Source organism: Euprymna scolopes, chromosome 7 (assembly GCF_053919585.1).
Source record: "Euprymna scolopes isolate OS-2025 chromosome 7, ASM5391958v1, whole genome shotgun sequence".
In the NCBI taxonomy this organism is placed as follows: Eukaryota; Metazoa; Mollusca; class Cephalopoda; order Sepiida; family Sepiolidae; genus Euprymna; species Euprymna scolopes.
This window is the reverse complement of record NC_136488.1, coordinates 95,040,541-95,062,416: the sequence shown is the minus strand read 5'-3', so window position 1 is coordinate 95,062,416 and position 21,876 is coordinate 95,040,541. Positions and strand designations below refer to the sequence as shown.

Sequence of the window (21,876 nt, the reverse complement as noted above, 5' to 3'; positions counted from 1 at the left end):
CAAACCCAGAGCCCTTTTCCTAAGTTGCAAAAAACATGGAGACGACGGTCGAAAGGTTCATTGACTGAAACATTGTGCCAATAACACTCAAGATGAGACTAATTGTTCAAACAATCAAAATAATACAAACAGTGTATTGTAGTTACAGAAAACAGCAATATTAAAAATTTATAAGCAAAATTTTTTTCTTATTAACGAACAAAAAATTTAAAAGCTCAATCATGTCACATCAAACTTTAATAAATTGTAAGGCTAGTCATCCTAGCACACATTTATTTATGAAAAAATTAGATTTTAATAATGCTGGATAAACCAATTAAGACATAATTTTTATTCATCTCTCTTAAACACTGGCGCAATTTAATAATATATCCATAAGCATTGACGCAAATCACACTATGAATGGTCTAAATAGCAATTTCTCTCCATCTCTCCTCAACACTATCTCAGTCTGAACTTAACTCATATTGTAATCACTCAGGTCTTGCATTGTATGTGACCTTAATTTTTTTAAGTTTAGTTATGGTTGAAATGTTAACAAAATTTCATCTTCCATTTTTTCCAAATTTGCTGGATGGATCTGATGCTCTTTGATAACAGTAAATTACCATGCAACATTTCAGCCTGATCAGATAAATAGTTTTTGAGTTGTCAATGTTTCCATGGCGTAACTTTAGAAATATTTCACACAATATGAAGAAATAAATCCTAGATAATACTTTGGTTCATTCTTACATTGTTAGTCTGATGAAGATAGTCATCTCATGACTGACTTATGTTCTTGTTCTCCATGCATGCATAAATCTTTCTTGCATTGAAAAAAAACGTAGCAGCTGAATACTGTATGAATAACTGATAAATTATATTATTTAAAAAGCTATACAAAACTCGATCACTTTAGAAGGCAATCAAGCTATGAATTGATGTATTCTACAGCTTTGTTTTTTTTCTGTTTATTCTAGAAATTCCAACTCTCATAGATTCCACGAATCCCAGGTTAAGATAGACTTTATATAAAACTAGAAAAATACTCATCCAAAAACGGTTAAAATTCCTCAAACAGAAACAGTTTTGCACCACTTTTATGATAGCTACAAAGATGAAAATAAAGATATAATAAAAGTAAACCTAATTTCTAGAATCCTTATTTTAATTTTGATTAAAAATTATTACATGATTTTGATTCTATAAATGTCAAAAATTTAGGGTATAAACGTAAAGGGTCTTAAGAGAGAAATTGAAATTCAGGGTATCTTGCTTAATTGGTGTCTGATTATTATGAATCAAATTCAGTACAAATCAGAAATATTAGAATTTTTATAGGAGAGGTTGTCTCAGTATACCCCCCCCCCTTTTTAAATACGCCAAAGAAACTTAAATTTTGGGAATATTCTTGTTGTCTATACCTAATAAAATTTCACAAAAATTGGGGGTATCTGAACTTTCACAAAAAGTTTCCACTCACGTTTTACCCCTGTTGCATAAAACTAAGCTAAACATAGCCCACATTACAACTCCTTCTGCCCAGTTGATGTGTTCTAAAATTCATAATTATTGATTAATTATTTTAAGAGCGAATCTTGTATACACAAATAGATATACATATACACATACTTAACTTTATATGAATAAATATTTTGGAAAAAAAAAAGAATTTCTTGCTTCTTCCAAAGATGTTTGCTACATCCATCTCCCACCCCACTTCAGACATTTTCCCCCTTGGGCATGTTAGAATATTATTTGAAATTCAAGTAAATATTTAAAATAATTTTGTAATTTGACTAATCCCATCCTAACAAGAAAAAAACTTATCAAGAACATCTTATTTCATCTCCTGGCTGTTTTTTTTTTTTTTCTTTTTCTCTTTTCCTTCTTTTAATTTTATTTTAGATTTCAGTGAAGCTTTTTTGCTTGTATTTACCAGCTTTTGTATTGTGCTATTTTATCACTTTTTTATTGCTTTAAAGTTGGAAGAAAGAGGGAGAAACCTAAAGCTTATTATTGCATCATATCCCATGCATACACGATTCCAGCTTACAACTTTGGTTGAGGGTTAACCAAAAACCTCCACGCACTTCACCCTTGCATCTAACATTCCTATATATATATATATATATATATATATGTATGTATATTGCATTGATTTCTTTTTATTGGATTTTTTTTTTCAATAAATGTATAATTTTTGTTTTAAAATAAACTAATTCGATTAATTTGATTAGTGGAATGTAAAAATGTTATAACTATATTTGAATAAGTATACATTACTACAACCTTTAAAATAGTTAATGATAAAGGCAACTATGTTTTGCTAAATCTATTATACAAAACTGTGTGTGTTCCCTATCGAAAAAAATCAAAATGTTTGTAACATTTTGAGGGAAGGGCCATGAAAGTGGTCCTGAATTTTTAAGTGCTTTCCTAAGGGAGTTACGGGAACTGAACCTTTTTAAAACTGAAAATATCCTATTTTAATGAAATTTAATTCATATCTCGATAATTTTCCAAAACAATGAAAATGGTCCTGAATCTTTACATAATCTTAATGTGCTGAATTTCTATGAGGCAGAATTCCTTTAAAGATTCAAAGATGTATATCCGATTTTAGTGAAATCTAAACTATATGCTAATTTAGAGTTAGCCAACATTTCAGTTTCCTCTGATTATATTAGAGGGTGGAATGCAACTGTAAAAACAAAAAAAATAAAGTAATATGATATTATATGAGCATAGTGAAAAAGGACAATTCTGAGAGCAACATCGGGTCTTTCTGCTAGTTATCTATATTTATATAATTTATAAAAATTGAAGAGGAAAAAAAAAAAATTGATATAATAACAGAATTTTCAAAAAGTTATATTTTTCAATGAATCCAAAGACACTATTGAAATTCTCCTTTAATTCGATCTGGGGTCATTAGGGAAAATTATCAGTTATGTTCAAAAGTTATTGAAATATATTAGAATGTAAAGAAACAAAAAAAAAATTTTTAATAGATTTTTCTTTGTTTCATAAAACAAAAATAACATTAAAAATATTTCAGTGTGTTGGGAAAAATGATTTAAACATTTAAATAATTCTTTAATTGATATTAAGATTTAAAACAATTAGCAGTTTTTTCTTTTTAATAATTCAAATTCGTTTAGCTTTTTCTTTTTTTTAACCACCATGCTAACAGTTTTTATGACTTGACCTCATATTACAAATGCTATTTTTAACTTTCTTTAAAGAAAATTTTAAAGTTATATTTGAAATTCTATTTTTCCTAAATATCTTCCATCCATCAATATGCATTCACACAAGCAGCATTAGGATCCCACTAGTATCCTAATAAGATCTAACATTCATTAAGAGGATACAATTTGAATTTAACTGCAATTGATTGCAACAATAACATCATATATCTGATATGAGCCAGAGCCATTATAAAATGGATAACTATAGTTTAGAGTTATCTGAAGGCTCCTTTTTCCTTGGCTATTCAAGATATAAGGGGAACATCACTCTTTTCCCTGGATTGATTGCTAGACTTATCTTTAATTTTCACCTTATAATGTTAAATGTTTAATATGTACTATTTTTATGAGTCTTTGTTATGACTCCATTAAGCATGACAAGTTTATCTTAATAAAATTAGTTATAGTTTTATAACAACCTGTTTCAATTAATGATGTAATAATTAAATTTAACTTTAATTTTTTTTTTTTTCTCTCAATAATTTGATTTATATATTTTCTACCAAACAATTCACAAAACAAAAAATTAGGTACAAGGCCAATCAAAAAATTGGGGCAGCGAGTCTATGGTCATCCTCGTCACTGTACATTTGATTAGTCTACTCTAATCCTAGTTAGAATTTTTATTCACCTTAAATACCACAAACACACTAGAGGTCATCCTACTTAACATTCTCAAATCAAATCGTTTTTGTTTTGTTTTTTGTTTGTTTGTTTTTTTAATTAATATATATATATATATATATATATGTAAAAGCAGAATTTTAGAAAATGTCTTTATCTCAATTTAATTTTTAAAAAAACAGTTTATTGTATGTGAAGAGAAAGAATAAACAAAAATTAAAGTTTTAAAAATCCCAGACAACACCGTATAATTACAGGTAGCATAAAATATTTGAATATTGCAAAGAATTGGACAAAAAAGAGTGTCTGTAAATTAGATGGATAAAAAGAGATGCACTTTCATGGTTGATTTGACCCACACTTATCCATTTCAATTTATTTTTGCCCTCCCTCTTTTTTATGTATTTCTTGGGCATTTTCATTTATAGTTTTAATCTTCTATTTTTTTATCCTAGACATACCCTTCTTATTATCTATTTTTATGTTGTAGTGGTTTCCTTTTTTTATTCTTTGTGGCATTCATTTATTTTATATTTTACAGTGAAAGAGACAGGAGAGAGCTTATTTATTATTCATTTACTTTGATTTCTTATATAAATAATAGATACATGGTGATAAAATAATTTTTTGTTTTATTTTTTAGTATGTATGCAGTTATCTTCATATAAGCATCTGCAGTTGAATCCAAAAGATTTTATTTAATTTATTTTTAATTTAATTAATAAAAGTGTAAAGAGATTTTGTAATTATTAATTTATGTATACACAAATGTGAATTTTCAAAAATTACCCCAAAACTTAAAGATAGGAGAGAGTAGAAATTAATTTTTAGAGTATTTCTTGTTGTTAAATTTAGTTGAGTTTCAAGAAATTACGTTTTTTAGAGAAAGAAATTTTTTTAATAGGAGAAAGAAAGATGATTCATTTTATATGATATCAGACACTACAATATGTCCCAAACAGTTTTTACTTATTAAAAAAAAAACAGTTTTTATAACGTTTAAGAAATAATTACTTGATATATATAAACGATAAAAATAGTTTTTTAATAAGTAAAAACTGTTTGGGACATATTGTAGTGACTGATATATAAAATGAATCCTCTTTCTTTCTCCTATTAAAAAAACATATTTCTCTAAAAAATGTACTTTCTTGAAAGTCAATTAAATTTAACAAGAAATACTCTAACAATTAATTTCTACTCTCTCCTCTCTTTTAAATTTTGGGGTAAGTTTTGAAAATTCACATTTGTGTATACATAAATTAATAATTACAAAATCTCTTTACACTTTTATTTATTAAATTAAAAATAATCACAGGATTTCTTTACACCTTTATTTATTACATTAAAACTCAATAAATTTTACTCCATTAATTCTTATAACCTGCTTATTTTCCTCTTTTTTTTATTTTGTTTTAATGTATGATCCACATAGAATTAAAACATAGATTTTTATAAATTAAATTTTTTTTTTTTTTTTAGATTTTATTTGTTCAAGAAAGAAAAATCTAATAATCGTTTAAAAGATATTTCATATTATATAGATGATTATTCTTTAGTTCATTTTTAGATATTTTTATATCACTTGCACTACATAAGCAGACCGAGAAAATTATGACAACTTATTAGGCAAACTCTTGGCTAATGTTGAGCATCCATATCATATATAGTTTGTTTTTCTGTCAATTTGCAATGTTTACGCTGCACAATGCAGCATTCGAGAGGGATATCTTATTCGTTGGAGTTGCTGGTGGAATGGGTCTGATGATTTAAAAATTTGAAGTGGAAATAGTTAATCACTGATGACCGCTCTCAGAACATCTACCAGGTGTATTTTGTACATGATTAAAAGAGCCAGGGTTCTTTTCCAGAATTTCCCCGTATATTAAAAAACAAAAGTAAAGAAAAATCTGTATAATGTACATACATGTAGCCCAACAAAAATATATTCCTAAAATAACATAACTTGATTAAATAGTTTTATTTTTAAATAAGTAAATCAAATTGTCTAGCCTGCCATTTTGAAAAAAAAATCTTAAAAAGAAAAGATAACTAAACAATAATTCATACTTACTAGATTTGTTGTAATGCCTACAAATTTTCATTAATCGCTTAATTTTTTTATAAAAATAAAAGTAATAGACCAATTTACATGAATTTTGGAATGTAATATTTTTGTTTCATGATGGGTACATATATCATAGAGGTTTTTGTTTATCTTTGTTTGTTTTTTTTTAATCTAAGGGGAATTCTCAACAAGAACTGGAGTCTGTTTGGAGTTGGTATTAAAAGTGGTTCTAAAATTAATTAATAATTGCTTTTTTTATAAACCTGAGATGGCTGCAGATTTCCTAATGTCTGATATTCAAGCCAAGATGGTCTCTACTGATGATTTGATGTTACAGGCAAAGGCATGAACTAAAATATATAAAGTAAAAGTAATTCGATTTAATTCCTTTCAAAAAATACTTTAACCAGGTTTGAATTATTTTCATATGGATGCCATGCTTTAAAAATCAAAGGAATATTTTTTTTCCAGGAGAAAATGGCATAATTTAGTTTGAAACTCTTGAGGATAAAATTTTTGATTACTGAAAATGAATTCCATTCAAAATGATTTCATTTTTTTGGTTATGTTAAATAAAACTGTTTCTTGTTGACTTCCTCTTTCTGCTTAGTGAAGTATTGCTGGTGTTTACCAAGAAAAAATCCCTTTTAATTAATACTTAATTTCAGTTTAATTTTTAAAAAGGTCTTTACTTTGAAAATATATTTAAAAGTTTACATTTTAAAAAAACGTCTTTACTTTTAAATGTATTTTTTAAATATCTTGCAATAAAAACAAGATTTTTAATTCTATATTTATTTTCCATGTAAACTTTAAAAAAATTTCAATGTAAAGACTAAATAAAATAGTTTAATTATAACATATCTTTGTTAAAAAACTATTCTGAAAAAGAAGCATTTTAAAGTAAAAATATTTTTTATATAGTTTTAAAATTAAACTGGAATTACATAAGTATTTAATCAAAAGGAACTGGCAGGATTTCCACTAAACAGAAAGTAGAAATAAAAAAGAAACAGTTTTATTTAACATAACCCTTTTTTATATGATTATATAAAGATATTGCCAAATTTAAGAGTTTGTTGTTGTGAAATTATAGTAATTATAAGTTTCTTTCAGGCTTTTATGTACTGGGTATTGGAGAGAGAAAAGAAGTCATTTTTTTTTTTTAGATATTAATGTGTTGATTTTTTTGCAGGCTTATTGTTGTCTGTCTATTAGAAAGTCAAAAATAATGTTGAGAAAATCAGATATTATCACTAAATAAATATAAATTAATAAATTTAAAACTCAACTGATTAGTATCTTTTACAAGAGGGGAAAATTTTGATAACAGTTTTTAGAACTTATTTTTTTTTTACAAATCGGTTAGCTTGTTAAGTCATGGCAAAATAAGACCCAGGCTAAGTTATTGATTAAAATGAAATAATACCAAGATTATTTCACTTAACGAATTAGTCTACTTTTCTTTTTTGTTTCTCAATTTAAAAGTATATATCTTAAAACATTAGCATACTTGCTTTAATTTTGATTCCTGTTTTTATACTTTTATTTTTGTAAATTAATATTTTGTATCTAACATATAGTTAAGCTAATTTACACTCATTTTGTTAATATATTCGTATTATAAATTACAATATGCATCATTATTTTCTGTTTAACATCCATTTTATATGCTGGCATGTGTTGAACGTCTTTAAAAATTGACTTACAAACTAACCTATCTCTGGCCAAGTCTTTATCCCTCTTTCTCTCAAATCCATTCTTATAACTTCTTCCCATGTTTTTTTCCAGAATTAATCCTCCCCTGAGGTCATCAGATCTAAGCCTATTTTTAAAACTCTCATTACTCATCCATTGTATCATTATATTTATAAAACTGCTACTCAGGAAAAGCATGCAACTGTAAAAATAAAAGTTCTTGCCTGCCATAATGATCTTACTTGTAGACAAATGTTATATATAAATCTATTGTCCAAACCCAGAACTCAACAAAACATTACATAGAAGCAACAGAAAAACCTTCAAAGACTACACACACACACACTCATTCAACCATAAAATATACTCCAACACAATATTCACAGAATAGCATTCAGAGCTAAAGAAAAAAAAAAGAAAACGACAACTCCAAAACCAACCAAAAAACAAAAATATACTTAGATATAATTCTACTGCAGAAAACTTTTCTATAAATGATTAGGATTAAAGAACTAATTTGCTTCATATAAAAATTTTTTTTTTTTTTTCACAATTAAAAATACATAATGATTTAAAACAGTTTAAATTATTCAGATTACTATAATACTAGGATTGTCTACATGGACCTGTGCTGCAACAATTAAAATGCTAAGTAATAATCGGTTCCAAATGGCAGTTTCTGGAGGTTGAAGGTCCAATCCTCAGTATAAGCTAGACTAAGAATAAAGAATTACTTAAAACTTCTATCTGATCATAACTGATGAGACAAGAAAAATTTATCCCTGTGGATTAAATGAAAGGTTCCATTTGAAATTCTGTACAGATTCCCAACTATGACATAAAATTTCCCAAATTCAACAAGATACACCTGAAGAAGATCAGAAGTTAAAACTTTAATAACATTGTTAAAATAACATCCAAGATGAGAACAGTAGTCCAAGTAATCCAAATAATACAGATTATTAATCCTCATCTAAAAAATTTTGAAACACAATTAAAAGCTGTTATTTATTCTGTCTTGAATTTTTTATGAATAAAATTCCCTGGAAAAAATGTATTTTTTATTAAAATAACTGATGTTATCACTAAAATACAAGCATGTTTTGGGAACAGTTATGTGTTGATGTGCATGTCCTGGTGCTTATATTTTTCTGAATGAATTATGTGTGTGTTGATGTTTGGTGCAGTTGGCTAAACAAGGAAAATTGGATAGAATTGTCATGTTGGCTTGTGTATGTAATGTTCCTTTGTCTGCATGATCGAATGTTTTATTGTAGGGAAGGAAAGTTGTTTGAGTCTGTTATAATCCTTTTACATATTTTTTATGCCAGTTTAATTTTAAGATTTACGCCTTTGGAACACACAATATTTTCTAGATGAAGAGGATCTTTTTTTTTTTTTTATGAAGTGCTTGCTTACATAAACACCTCATCAATTATCAAATAATTTTATCTAAATTTATCAGTTGCTGATCTATGCAAACTTCTCCTAATTAATGTATCTTAAACAGCAGAAAGACACCTGACAACAGAATTGAATGATAATAGATATAAACCAAAAGTGTTTAACACCATTGAAACTCAATACAGAAAAGGAAGCATTATCTAGTTCAACTGACTTCACAACAAAAAAAAGTACCAACATTTACAAATTTTTCCTGAAACTAGTAAAGAAACAAATAAATTTTCTGTAATGTTTAACAAAAGTAATCTAAAAAATTGGTCACTCCTTTGCACAAAACATATTACAGGAAAAAAAGCAACAATAATAATCTAAAACAGAAAAAAACATGCAACTGTAAAAATAAAAGTTCTTGTCTGCCATAATGATCCTACTTATAGACAAATGTTATATACAAAGCTACAATCAAAACATAGAACTCAACAAAACATTACATAGAAGCAACAGAAGAATCTACAAAGACTATACACACACACACACACACACACACACACACACTCATTCAACCATAAAATATACTCCAACTTCAATATTTATAGGATACGTATGGGAGCTAAAAGAAAAAAAAAAGCAAACAGCAACTCCAAAGCCAACCAAGGAAATCATTAAATCAGCACTAGCTGATAACAAAACATTGAAAAGATACACACCATGTTTACACAAAACGTCACTACAATAAAACATTCATCGCAGAAGACTGTATTAAATAAAGTTTAGAACTAATATCCAAATGCACACATGAAAATAAATACCTCCCAGCTGAACTCTGCTTGAAAGGCTAAATGCAAAACAATCAATACAAAACAAAATTTAAACAAAAAACTGGACAAGGAAAATTTTTTTAAATAAAGTAGATTAAAAGCAAAAATCTACCTAAAAATAATTCTATTACAGAAAAAAACTTATCTATAAATAAAGATTAATGCCAAAATATTTTTTAAAATTAATAATTTTTTAACTCAATAAAGCAAAACCATACTTAGTAATCATTCCAGCACAGAAAAACTGAATGATTAATAACCACAAAGTTAATGCCTATATTAATGCACAGTAAACAAAAATGACAAAAAAGGGACAAATATAAACTTAAGCCAAAACCAATACAAAGTAGTTATGCTTAAAAATTATCAATAAAAAAAAATATCAACATCGGAAAAATCTTAAATGTACAACAAATTGTTGTTTGTCCAAAAAGTCTTAAATCTTAAATTAACTAGCATAAGATTTAAAAAAATAAACATAAAATAAATTATTTAAACAAACTAAACCGCCTCTCTACCTCCCACATTCATAATGGCTATGCAACATTCTATTCTGCAAACAACGAATCTGGTCTTCAAGCAAGGATCAAAGTGCAGTATCTATTTTATCCTGTCAGAGAAGAAATCTTTACAAACTGAGACAGTTATTATTTTTGTCCCAATCCAGAGTTCCATTTTTTGGGAAGCTGGACATCCCTCATTAAAAACTAACCTTGTCTAAATTTGTCCATGTAGGGAGGTGCTGGGGAATAGGGACAAAAATGTATACATACACAAACCCACCTATGAAATAATCTGGAAAATTTTCAAAAGTTCATAAATTCTTGATGACTGGTCACAGACAGGTTTAGAAACATATCTACCTGCTTCATCTCAAAATAATGAGCATTCTCAATCTGATATTACAAACATAATTGCATCCAACATCTACTCTGTATATTGAAAAAATTGAAAACATATATATATATATATATATATATATATATATACAGAGAGAGAGAGATGTATGCAAAAAATAATTTATATAAACATTTTACCTGTACATGTTTAGTAAGTCCAAACATTTTGGAATCATCCCATCTCTGATATATATGAAAGGCACTTTGTCTTTGTGTGTGAATTCATTCCCTATAAACGTTTGGATCGATTTTTTTTAAATTTCACATGCATGTACCTTATATGTCTGGGAGTGTTCTTTGATAGGTTTTGTATTGGAAAACCTCCAATAAATATTGATAATCAAAAAAAAATCCTATTAAATAAGGGCCAGTGCAATTTTGATTGTAGTTAAGGCTTTTATATAGCCTAATATCACAAGTGCATTTCAGAAGTTTTATCACTGCACAAACAAAAGGGCCCAGCATTGAAAATCAACAGTAAGTTCTTTGATAAGACAGGAGCATGTTCTAAATAAATGTTTCTGGTTAGAACACAATTTTGAACCATTGTACTTGACTTTTGCATTTTGAATTTTAATTTATACTATTATATAAAAACAATGTTATAAAATCAATAGTAGGTTTTCTACAGTGCAATGTAGACTGCAATGAATTGTGGACTAAATCAATGTGGGGAGGCAAATGGAGCTCTCTCCTGGTGCACCGCATTAGGCTCATGACTAGAGCAGGCAATTGATTGATCTGATTAACGAATGGGAAATTTCTGATGACAATAAAAGTATTGGAAATGTGGAATATTTGTTGATCCTCATTCAATCTCGAGCAACATCTGGTCTCCCTGCTAGTGTTTGTGTGTGTGTTTACTTTAATAGTATTCACTATATGAGTAGAGTGTAGTAGAAATATAAAAATATTCTTATGACAAGTGAGCCGTGCATAAGTATATTTTAATACTAATCTGTATACATACACATTTATATATGTATGTATTGAGATGAGGATTTGATATTATAAAAACTACATTTTTGTCATTGTTGAAGTCTTTTAGTCAAAATGATCAAATCGGACTAATTGATTTTTGTTTATTCCTGCCAATTGAGTTTGGTGGTTTTTGATGTTTTTTTTTTCTATTCTTTTTGACGGTTATTTTCTAGACTTTTCTAAATAGTTCTTTGTTATAAAGAAAATCATAATCCTTTCATCTTTATAATCTATCACTAAAAAATGATTGAAACCTTCTTCCTATTCATCCCTTTACATAATGCCATTATAAATCATGATTGCTTTTCCATTAATTTCATATATTATGTAATTCATTTTATAAATCATTTTCTTGTTATAGTTCACCTCATTTATTTTGTTTTGTCATTGTGACTCTTTTGTCTCCATTCAAAATATAGAGCACTCAGGATCTGATATGATAGACATACAACCATAATCAAATATTCTTTCCATATATTAATTATAGCTATATAACATTGACAAAAAAATTCCTTAGTCTTATTTTTTCATTAGGTATTCATGCATATTTTTCATATCGTCTTGTTAGGTTTTGTTCTGTATATTTGTAATTCCTTGAAGATGGCCCGTGCAAAAGTTGAAAGCACTAGGGCAAATAGTGAAGCATTAAAATACCAATTGAAAAATGTCTTTTGTTCTATGTTCTATCTGTATTAGTGTGTGTGTGTGTGTGTGATAACAATATCTGACACTTACTTTTAAATCTTTTTTTTTTCTAATAAATAACTCACATCTGAGAAATAGTTTATAATTTTATACTAATTATTATAAGCTGATATTTATTTTATTTTGTCATTACAAAAAATAAGACTTAAAACGAATATTATATTGGGTTTTGAAAAGAATTATCTAAGTTTCTCAGTATTTATAAATTAAAGAGTTTTAAAAAATTGGAAGTATTTATACAATTTTTAAAGAAATAAAACAATACAAAAATTAAGGTAAAAGTAATCCTATGTCATGCCAGATAAATACAGCTAGTTGGGTAGAAAACTATTTTTAAAAACTCATTTCCTTGAGGGGATATCAAGTTTGTGTGTGTGTATGTTCACATTTTTTAAATAAATTTAATTTAAAAAAATTCACATTGTTTATTTGGCTTTCAAAAATTTCTAAAATGCCATATATAGTAAAAGTAATGCCTCTTATTTTTTTATTTCTCTTGAATGGATCAAAGGGGATTGTAAATTGCATTAGTATGATGACTGAACTTATGCATTCATGACCTAAAAGCTTCATCTCTGTTGAAGATATTGGTGGTGTGAGACTCTAAGAAAGCATCCCTGTCATAGACGTGTATTAGAAGCAGAGATATGTTATTGAATTCCTGACAAAAGTGCATTTAGAATGTTGGTGACTATATAGAAAAATAAATTCTGGAGCACAAAAGGTTGCTCATTTTAAGATACCACTCTCATCTTCGTAATTCTTCAACTTTTGGAGTTAAAAAAAAATAGAAGGCTTTACTTTTAGAACTACCTCTGTGTATGTAAACTTGATTTTTTATACCAAACTATCATATGTCAATTTTGCACAAGCTCTTTTTTTTTAATTAGATTTACTATTTTCTACTCCTTATGCACTTCCCGATTCTCCTATTTGATTTCAAAATCTTAGTTGTATTACTTTTTATTCAATTTTTGTTTACATCTTACTTTTTATGTATTTTTTTAACCAAATTCAACAATATTTTATCACTTAAAAACTAGAAAATGTATTTAGTTCATAAAATATTTGATTTCATTTGATATCAGATTATATATTTTGTTTTTGACTGCTTTATTTAAATTAACTTTGGTTTTTCTCTGCATTTCAGTAAATATTGGTGTGATACTATTACAAGCTTTACTGGAATATTGGCCACGAACGCGTTTTGATGATGGGCAAGGTTTGTTTTCACTTATCTTTTATTTTGTATATCATGTTTTACTTTATGCCTGAATACTTCAATCTCATTATCACTATATATATATATATATATATATATATATATATATATATATATATATATATTAGAGGTGGGACGATTAATCGAAATCGTTAATCGTAAGAATCGTGTATTTTGGGGGTTAATCGGAATCGCATCATTAAAAATACCTTAGATTTACGATTCTTTCATATTTTTAAGTTGAACTGTTTGTTTGAAGTAAGATTAATACTGTCAAAAATTTATGATAAAAACGTAATATAACTTTTCATAACATTTAATATACACACAAAAATTTTATTAACTACTTCAAAGGTAATTTTTATTTATCAAAATGAGTTTCGAAATTTCTTTGAATTTTTTCCTTTTTTTAATTATTTGAATTAAAATAATTTTTTTTTTTTTACTTTTAGCTTAACTTGCTTTTATATTTCACCATTTCGTTTTTTAGTAATAAATGCTTCTCTACATTAAAAACCGACTTTGTGTCTAACTCTGCTCTCGTGGGAAATCAAGTAAATAGCAAGTAATATGGTGACTGAAAAACGTTTTTCGACTACTATAAAAGCATTAAATACATTTAAACCCTGAAGGATTTCCGCCATGTGCCCTTGTTGTTCTAAGTTAACTAGCCACTATAGCCACTTTAAAAAAAAAAAAGAAGAAGAAAAGCGCTTTAAAATAGTAAAAACACTAAAGCTTTTTTTCATTTTGGATTGGAGGTTTCAGGCGCCCCTATTATCCCAAAGAACTAGCTATGTAAACACTTTGCAATATTTTTTAATAATTATTTAAAAAAAAGAAATTCTTTATAATCAATTTTTATTTAAAATTAAATTATTTTCTAAAATATTTTGTTTATATATGTTTACATTTTGTTTTTAAGTAAAATTAAGAAATTAATTTTAAAAATATGGTACTTATACAGTTTAATGACGACATTAAAAAATGGAAATATTGAAAAAAAAATTTTTTGTACGTACCTGTTATAGACTGAAGTTCTTTGAAAAAACATTTCACTTCATTTGATCAAGTAGTTTTTTTTTTACAGCGAAAAACAATTATTTATCACGACGACGTCAACGTGCCCATTTTGGAAATGTACCTAGCAGAATACCTCCATTTTAGGCCAGATTTCGCAATCTAGCCTTTTTTTTTTTCGCCAGAATGAGATGCGCACATCACATCTGCAATTTTTTTCCGTTTTTTATTTTTTTTATTTTTAAAGCAGAATACTATTGAATATGCCAAGAAATTGAAGAATGCAAAGAACTGAAGAATTTTTTACGCGATTATTTTCGAAACATGCGCAGTAGTGTTTACCGATGTATTGGAAAATTCAAAATTATGCCCGACACTCTCTTTAACATGGTAAGTTTGGGAAAAGGTGTTATAAATAATAAACTACACAAAATACTATTTAAAAAACACCGAATATATGTCAACTTATGTCACGGTAATATATATTGAGCGAATTTCTAACAGTACTTTGTCTAGTTTATTATTTATAACGTCTTTCCTGAAGTTACTGTGTTAAAGAGAGACTCTGGCGCCATTTTGAATTTTCCAATACATCGGTAAACACTGTATGCTTTTCGAGCTGAATAAACATGTTACATTGAATAAAAACACTAAAAACATATCCATATACAGTAATACAAACCCTAAGTTTTTTTTTTTTAATTCGAAAATTTCGGTTGCATATTTCTAATTTTTCTAATATTTTATTTTTATTTTCTTCTGTTACAAATTAAAAAAAAAAAAAAAAAACACTCCAAAAATGGCATCTGTCTTCAAAAAAAAAAAAAAAAAAAAAAATTCTCATTCTGGTGGGAAAAAAAAAGGGCTAGATTGGCCTAAAATGGAGGTATTCTGCTACGTAGGGCAGTTACCGGCCCTTGGGGAAAGCTACCTGCCCTTGGGGAATTCCTGGGCGCTGCAATAACATTCCCAAAATGGCCACCTTGACGTCGTCGTGATAAATAATTGTTTTTCGCTGTAAAAAAAAAACTACTTGATCAAATGAAGTGAAATTTTTTTTCGAAGAACTTCAGTCTATAACAGGTACGTACAAAAAAATTTTTTTTCAATATTTCCATTTTTTAATGTCGTCATTAAACTGTATAAGTACCAAAAATATTGTTTATGTCCATTCAAAAGGGTTACTTTTCGGTAGCTTCACCGGTTGTTAACCTAAAGTTTCCGAATGTCAGAACGAGGCTCATCTGTGGGACCTACTTATCTAAACTTCATCGATTTTTGTTATGATTTTTGTTGTTTTAGATGGATATTTTTTTTTTTTTTTTTGACGGAGTTTATGTAATTATTAACAGGAAAATTGGTGAAAGTCAAAATGAAATCCGTGCTATTTTTAAATATTATTTTCAAGTTTAATTAAAGTTTTACAATACCCATTTCTTATTATTGTTTTTGTATTCTTTTATTTTTATTTATTTTTTGCCAGATTTAACAAACAAAGTGAAAGCAAAACAAATAAAAAAAATTTGGTGCTTATGCACTTATGTTACCGTTATTTTTTTTTTAATGGTTTAAGTGCCTCGCCCAATGTTTGAAGAGTTTCTAATTGTTCTTTAAAGGAAAATTGGTGGAAGTCAAAATTAAAAAACTTTAGCGTGTACGTACCTCATGGAATGTGGTAGATCAAAACACAGTGAAATGTTATTTGGTGCTAGTGCACTTTACTGCACTTATTAATCCACGCTATTTTTAAATAGTACTTTCAAGTTTAATTAAAGTTTTACGATACCTGTTTTTATTAAATTGTTAGGTAAAAGTACAGAATAGGTACACAACACCCTCCTGTCCCCACGTTAAGAATGGCTTTCTAAATAATGTCATTATTTCAGCACGGCTCAATAAGTGCATGAGTACCTTTTTGTTTTTTTGAATAAAATAAAAACTACTCGACAAGAACACTATTGTTTTTGTTTTAATAATTATTTTTTATTTAAAAATAAAAAATAAAAATTGTTATTGTTCAAAACATGTTTTTTCCCAAAGCTTATTGGGATTTTTTTTAATTACCATATTTTTCATGAACATTTTCTAAACATTTTTCAAAATTATCTAATATTTTTTCACTTTTCATGTTATAAGCCTCTATATATATGGTCTCATCAACATGAGACCATTTCATTTCTCCTACTGATCCCGATATGTATTTCAGTCTTCTTTTAATACGAGACCAGTAGGCTTTAATATTGTTGGTGCAAACACCAGTAAGTGGATCCACAAAATTTTGTGAATTGTTTATAGTCCCGTGAACATAATTAAACTTGAAAATAATATTTAAAAATAGCGTGGGTTCCAGTTTGACTTTCACCAATTTTGCTGTTAATAATTATATAAACTTTGGCAAAAAAAAAATATCCATCAAAAAAAAACAAAAAAAAAAACAGATAAAATCATAACAAAAATCATGTGCAAATTTCAAGACAAAATAAATTTTAAAAAAACTAGGTCACACACGCAAAAATTCTTTCTTTGTAAAAATAACTTCTCCCTCAGTCGAACAACGTACAATATCGGAGCTGATGTGTATTTCGCTACAGAGGTAGCATTTGTGTACATCCGCCCTTTTTCTTTATATTTTTTAATATATAAAATAACTCCTGAAATTGATTGTTATTAATTTCATGGAGCATGCTTAATTCATGGTTAAAATATTTGTTTTGACTTTTATTATCAACTAGCGAGGGGTACCCGGCGTTGCCCGGGTGTTTGGAGGTGTGTGTGGTTTTGGGTAAATCAAAACTGGAGGAGGGGGGGAGGCAAAATAAAAAAAAAATGTTTTGGTAGGTAAGTATGAGGATCGAACCTGAACCCTTGAGGCAAAGTTGGAAATTAAAGTGTGAAAAAAAAAAAGTGTGACGTTAAACATTGCGCCACCGCGAAATGCTAACGGAAACACGTTTGAATTTATTTAATTACTTAAATTAGCAGGTGCACGTTTTAATGACTTAATGAGGTCAACTTTTGACTGCCGGGGTATCATTTAGTGCGGAACGCTTTCTTTTTCTTTTTTTTTTTTTCCAAGATGTTGGGGGTAGGGGGAAACAGCTCCACTTGTCCAAATTGAATAGCAATTGTTTGATATATGGAAAATATTTCCACATTAATCAAAGCTGATTGCTTTCGGACATTTCCAGCAATAAACGGAAAATACCGCCAGAATTAGTGTCGCTTTTATTATAGAAAAAAGACTAATCCACATGCGGCAAGCGATAAATGTTGAATATTTATCTTCCCGAAGTCGAGCAAATTAAATAGACAGGCGAGCTCCGTTGTTAACTCTGAGATATTACGATTTACATGTGATATAAAAAGTTTTAAAAAGTTTTTAGGCGACCGACCACTTTTCTGAAAAAAGCCTTTTGTAGACATACAGAAAAAGCAAACAGACATACACATATACATTTTCGCTTTTATATTTATAGATGAAAGAAATTTTACAAAAAATATCAAATCATTTTCGAAATTCCCTTAATTGTATTTTCACTTTCTCGCTTTACAAAATTTTTCCGCTACACAAAATCTTTCGATTATATAATAGTATATTTCAAAACAACAATTCCACCGGAATAAGAATCATACTTGGTATCGGAATCATTAATCAACATTTTCCTGGAATCTGAATCGGAAAAAATTTAGGAATCATCCCAACACTATATATATATATATATAAAATCTTTTTTTAAAGAATGCCTGGTTGGCAGGGTGGGGCAGCAAATAGACATATCTTAACTGACAACAGAACTCAGTTTGAGATGTTATTTCCTGCTATAATTTGAGATAATCTTTTTCAATTTTTGATCAATTTATGAATATTATTCTAAGTAATGCTTTCACTTTAAATATTCAATTTAAAGCAGGAAAAAAAGATTATTTTAAAATCGGCTTTAAATTGAATAAAAACATTCCTGTGCTCTGAAATTCGTGTTTATTTTTATTTTTTTTTTTTATTTTTTTTTTTTCATTTTCAGATCATTAATTAAGCACCGAATTTTCATATGGCGTTTATTTTCTTTATGCAAAAATAAATGTGTTCAATTTTTAGATTTGAACATCATGTAATAATTTACTATATTAAGTTTAACATAAAATGGATTTGATATTTTCCTAAAGATGTATTCACCATGCTCTAAATTTCTTTCATTTTTTTTTAGTTGAATTTTTTGCTTGCTAAATTTATTAAATACCAAATTCTCAAATTATTGAAAAAAATAATATTATAAGGGATTACTTAACCTAGAGACAGATTGAAAAGAAAATAATGTAGGATTGTTTTACATGAAGCATACAGAGAAGACTAAATTTATCCAATCTTGTAAAAATTGAAGATGTATTTTTTTTTTTAATATTATGTTTCTGAAGTTTTGGAATGAAGATTGGAATTTAAATATAAATCTGGTCCCTAATTCACAGTAGCGCTTTCCGTCTCAGTAGCAGTGTACCTTGTTTAGAGTAAGTAGAAGTAAAATAAATTATAAAAAAACTGAATTCTTAAGAAAAAGATGCAAGTTTTTATCCTTTTAATTATATATTGAACCAGGTCATGCCTCTAACAGGCCAGGTGATTGTGCAATTGTTTTTTGTTTTTTACTGGAGGTGATATGAATTAAATAATTGATATAGCAGTTAAAAATTTGAAGAAAAATTCTCGCTGTGAGATTAGTTTGATGTTTTTATGTGTTTTGCATAGTAAAACACATAAAAATCATTTGGATTATTCAGACTATTATTATTATCTTGGATGTTATCCATACAACATTTCAGATGATGTATAGTTCATCGGTTGAAACGTGGGAATAACATTTAGAATTAGAATGATAATTTAACTTTTGTTGGCTAAAACCTACTTTTATTATGTTGCTGTCCCAGGCATGACACACAAGAAAGACAAATGTGAAAAAGATACCAGCTTGTATAAACTACTCTCTTTCTTTCTCTATTGATTTGGCTTACTCCTTCCTTTTCTTATTTCTTTTGCATTCCTTAATTGAAATACTTGATTTTCTGATTTACTATGTGTTCAAGAAGAATTTTTGATTTGTTTTCTAATTTTGTATGTGTCTTTTTAAAAAATTTATTTTGCAAATATCTTTAATTATGATTATAAAGATTAGTATTTTTCATCGGCATAAAATAATCCCTTAACCCTATCACTAAGCTTAAAACCAGGTGGCAACTTTTCTCCCTCAGAAAAATCTTTTAGCAACTTAAACAAAAAAAAGAAAAACACCCTTCATCCTACCACTAATATTAAGTCTTGGTGAAAACGCCCCCCCCTCCCCAAAAAAAACATCAAACTTACAGAGAACAAAAAAGTATGTTTTTCACATTGGCTCATCTTCATGCCTTAAACATGGTTAAATTCGTCTATTTAACTGTAAACAACAACATATCCGTTTTGAAGTTTGTTTAAAAGAAAAAGACTTTCTGACAAAATACATTGATGTCTTCAGAAATAAGATATTTATCAAAAACCAATACAAGTTAGAAAAGAAAAAAAAAAAATGAACACAATATCATATTCTATCAACTTGTCTTTTTTTTCTTCTTTTTTAAGGGTTTTACTTTAATAATTGTTTATGAATTGTAATTTTTCAAATTTCAGAAATGGAAATGAATGTGAGTGGTGAATGTGTTGAACGAAGAGGAAGTGGACCTTATTTCAGTGTACCTGGACACACACCCGTAATATTTAGGTAATATTTTTTAGTTTTAACCTTTTTTTTTTTTTTTTGCTAATCTCTTTGTCATTTCTTAAAAACAAACGTCAGTTCCTAACTTCACTATTTTTATTAAGTTTACAACTTGAAGTTCATTTTTTTTTTTTTTTTTTTTTTTTTTTTTTTTTCTTTAAACATAAAGCGAAAACAGGAGTATATGGGAGTAGAGTGTCAGAATGTAATATAAAACAATCATACTCCTTCACTGCAGGGTTCCCCAGATGCCGGAAAGATTTCTTCTATAATAGTTTCTTTCCTTAACCTGCTTGCCTTTGAAATTTCCTCTCTGCTCCCTGTTTTTCCAACCATACTAATATGCTGAAATTTACATGTAATGTGAATAAGCATCTTGCAGCACAACTCTTCAGTTAGAATGCTCCAATAAATCTGGTCCCTAATTCATAGTAGCCCTTTTCATCTCAGTAACAGTGTACCTTGTTTAGAGTAAGTAGAAGTTAAAAAAATAAATAAATAAAAACTGAATTCTTAAGAAAAAGATGCAAGTTTCCATCCTTTTAATTATATATTGAACCAGGTCATCCCTCTAACAGGCCAAGTGATTGTGCAATTGTTTTGTTTTGTTTTGTTTGATTTTTTTACTGGAGGTGATATGAATTAGATAATTGATATAGCAGTTAAAAATTTGAAGAAAAATTCTCGCTGTGAGATTAGTTTGATGTTTTTATGTGTTTTACATAGCAAAATAGCAAAACAAATAAGAGACATGATAAGCTAATTGATTAATTTTATAATTATTGACAAATTCCTATAAATGACGAGATGGGTTACTTTGAATAAACAAAAGCATAAAAATAAAATTTCCTGAATAAACAATTTTGTCAATATGAAAAGAAAACCTCAAAGAATGATTATGACATGAAATTTTTACAAAATGTATAAACTAACTGGCAAATTGGACTTGACAAATGAAAATAGTATGTACTAATGTTTTCATTTTTTTTTTTTTTTAATTACTAAAAAGAAAAAATAGTTGTCAGAAAAATTCACGTTTTACAATTTACTTACAAACATATATTTGAAATGTAATTTATGACATAAAGAAACTAAATTGAAATAATTTTTGGTCAATTAGAATCCTCTTTCCAAAGGAAAATTTCTTTGATCAATGAGAGTAAAGTGTTCATAGCTAAAAAAGTGTCTGCAGACTAATTGACAATCTTCCCTCCCATGAAAGAATCCAAATGTAAGATCCTCAGTCTGTTGTATGAATAATCTTAATGTTGAATAATTTATACTGCAAGACAAAAATGTAATTGAGTATGGAAAATCTTCATTTATTGAATTGTTGTTGATTATTTAGGTCAGAGATTGATGACCATTTTGCTTCTGCAGATTAAATCACATATTAAGTGATTCTGGGCAAACAAATGTGAAAAACAAAATCTATATTTATTTGGATTAGATGAGTA

At 27.6% G+C, this 21,876-nt stretch overlaps 1 protein-coding gene across 2 annotated transcripts in view; it reads left to right on the top strand.

Annotated features, from left to right (window-relative positions):
• LOC145279848 (WD repeat-containing protein 48-like) overlaps positions 1 to 21,876 on the top strand; it is a 270,993-nt gene that overhangs the window by 237,686 nt on the left and 11,431 nt on the right. For both annotated transcript variants that reach the window (XM_080131294.1, XM_080131293.1), the window contains 2 exons: positions 13,584 to 13,655; positions 20,332 to 20,422. In XM_080131294.1, coding sequence (XP_079987420.1) covers positions 13,584 to 13,655; positions 20,332 to 20,422 — 163 coding nt within the window. The remainder of the gene's footprint in view (positions 1 to 13,583; positions 13,656 to 20,331; positions 20,423 to 21,876) is intronic.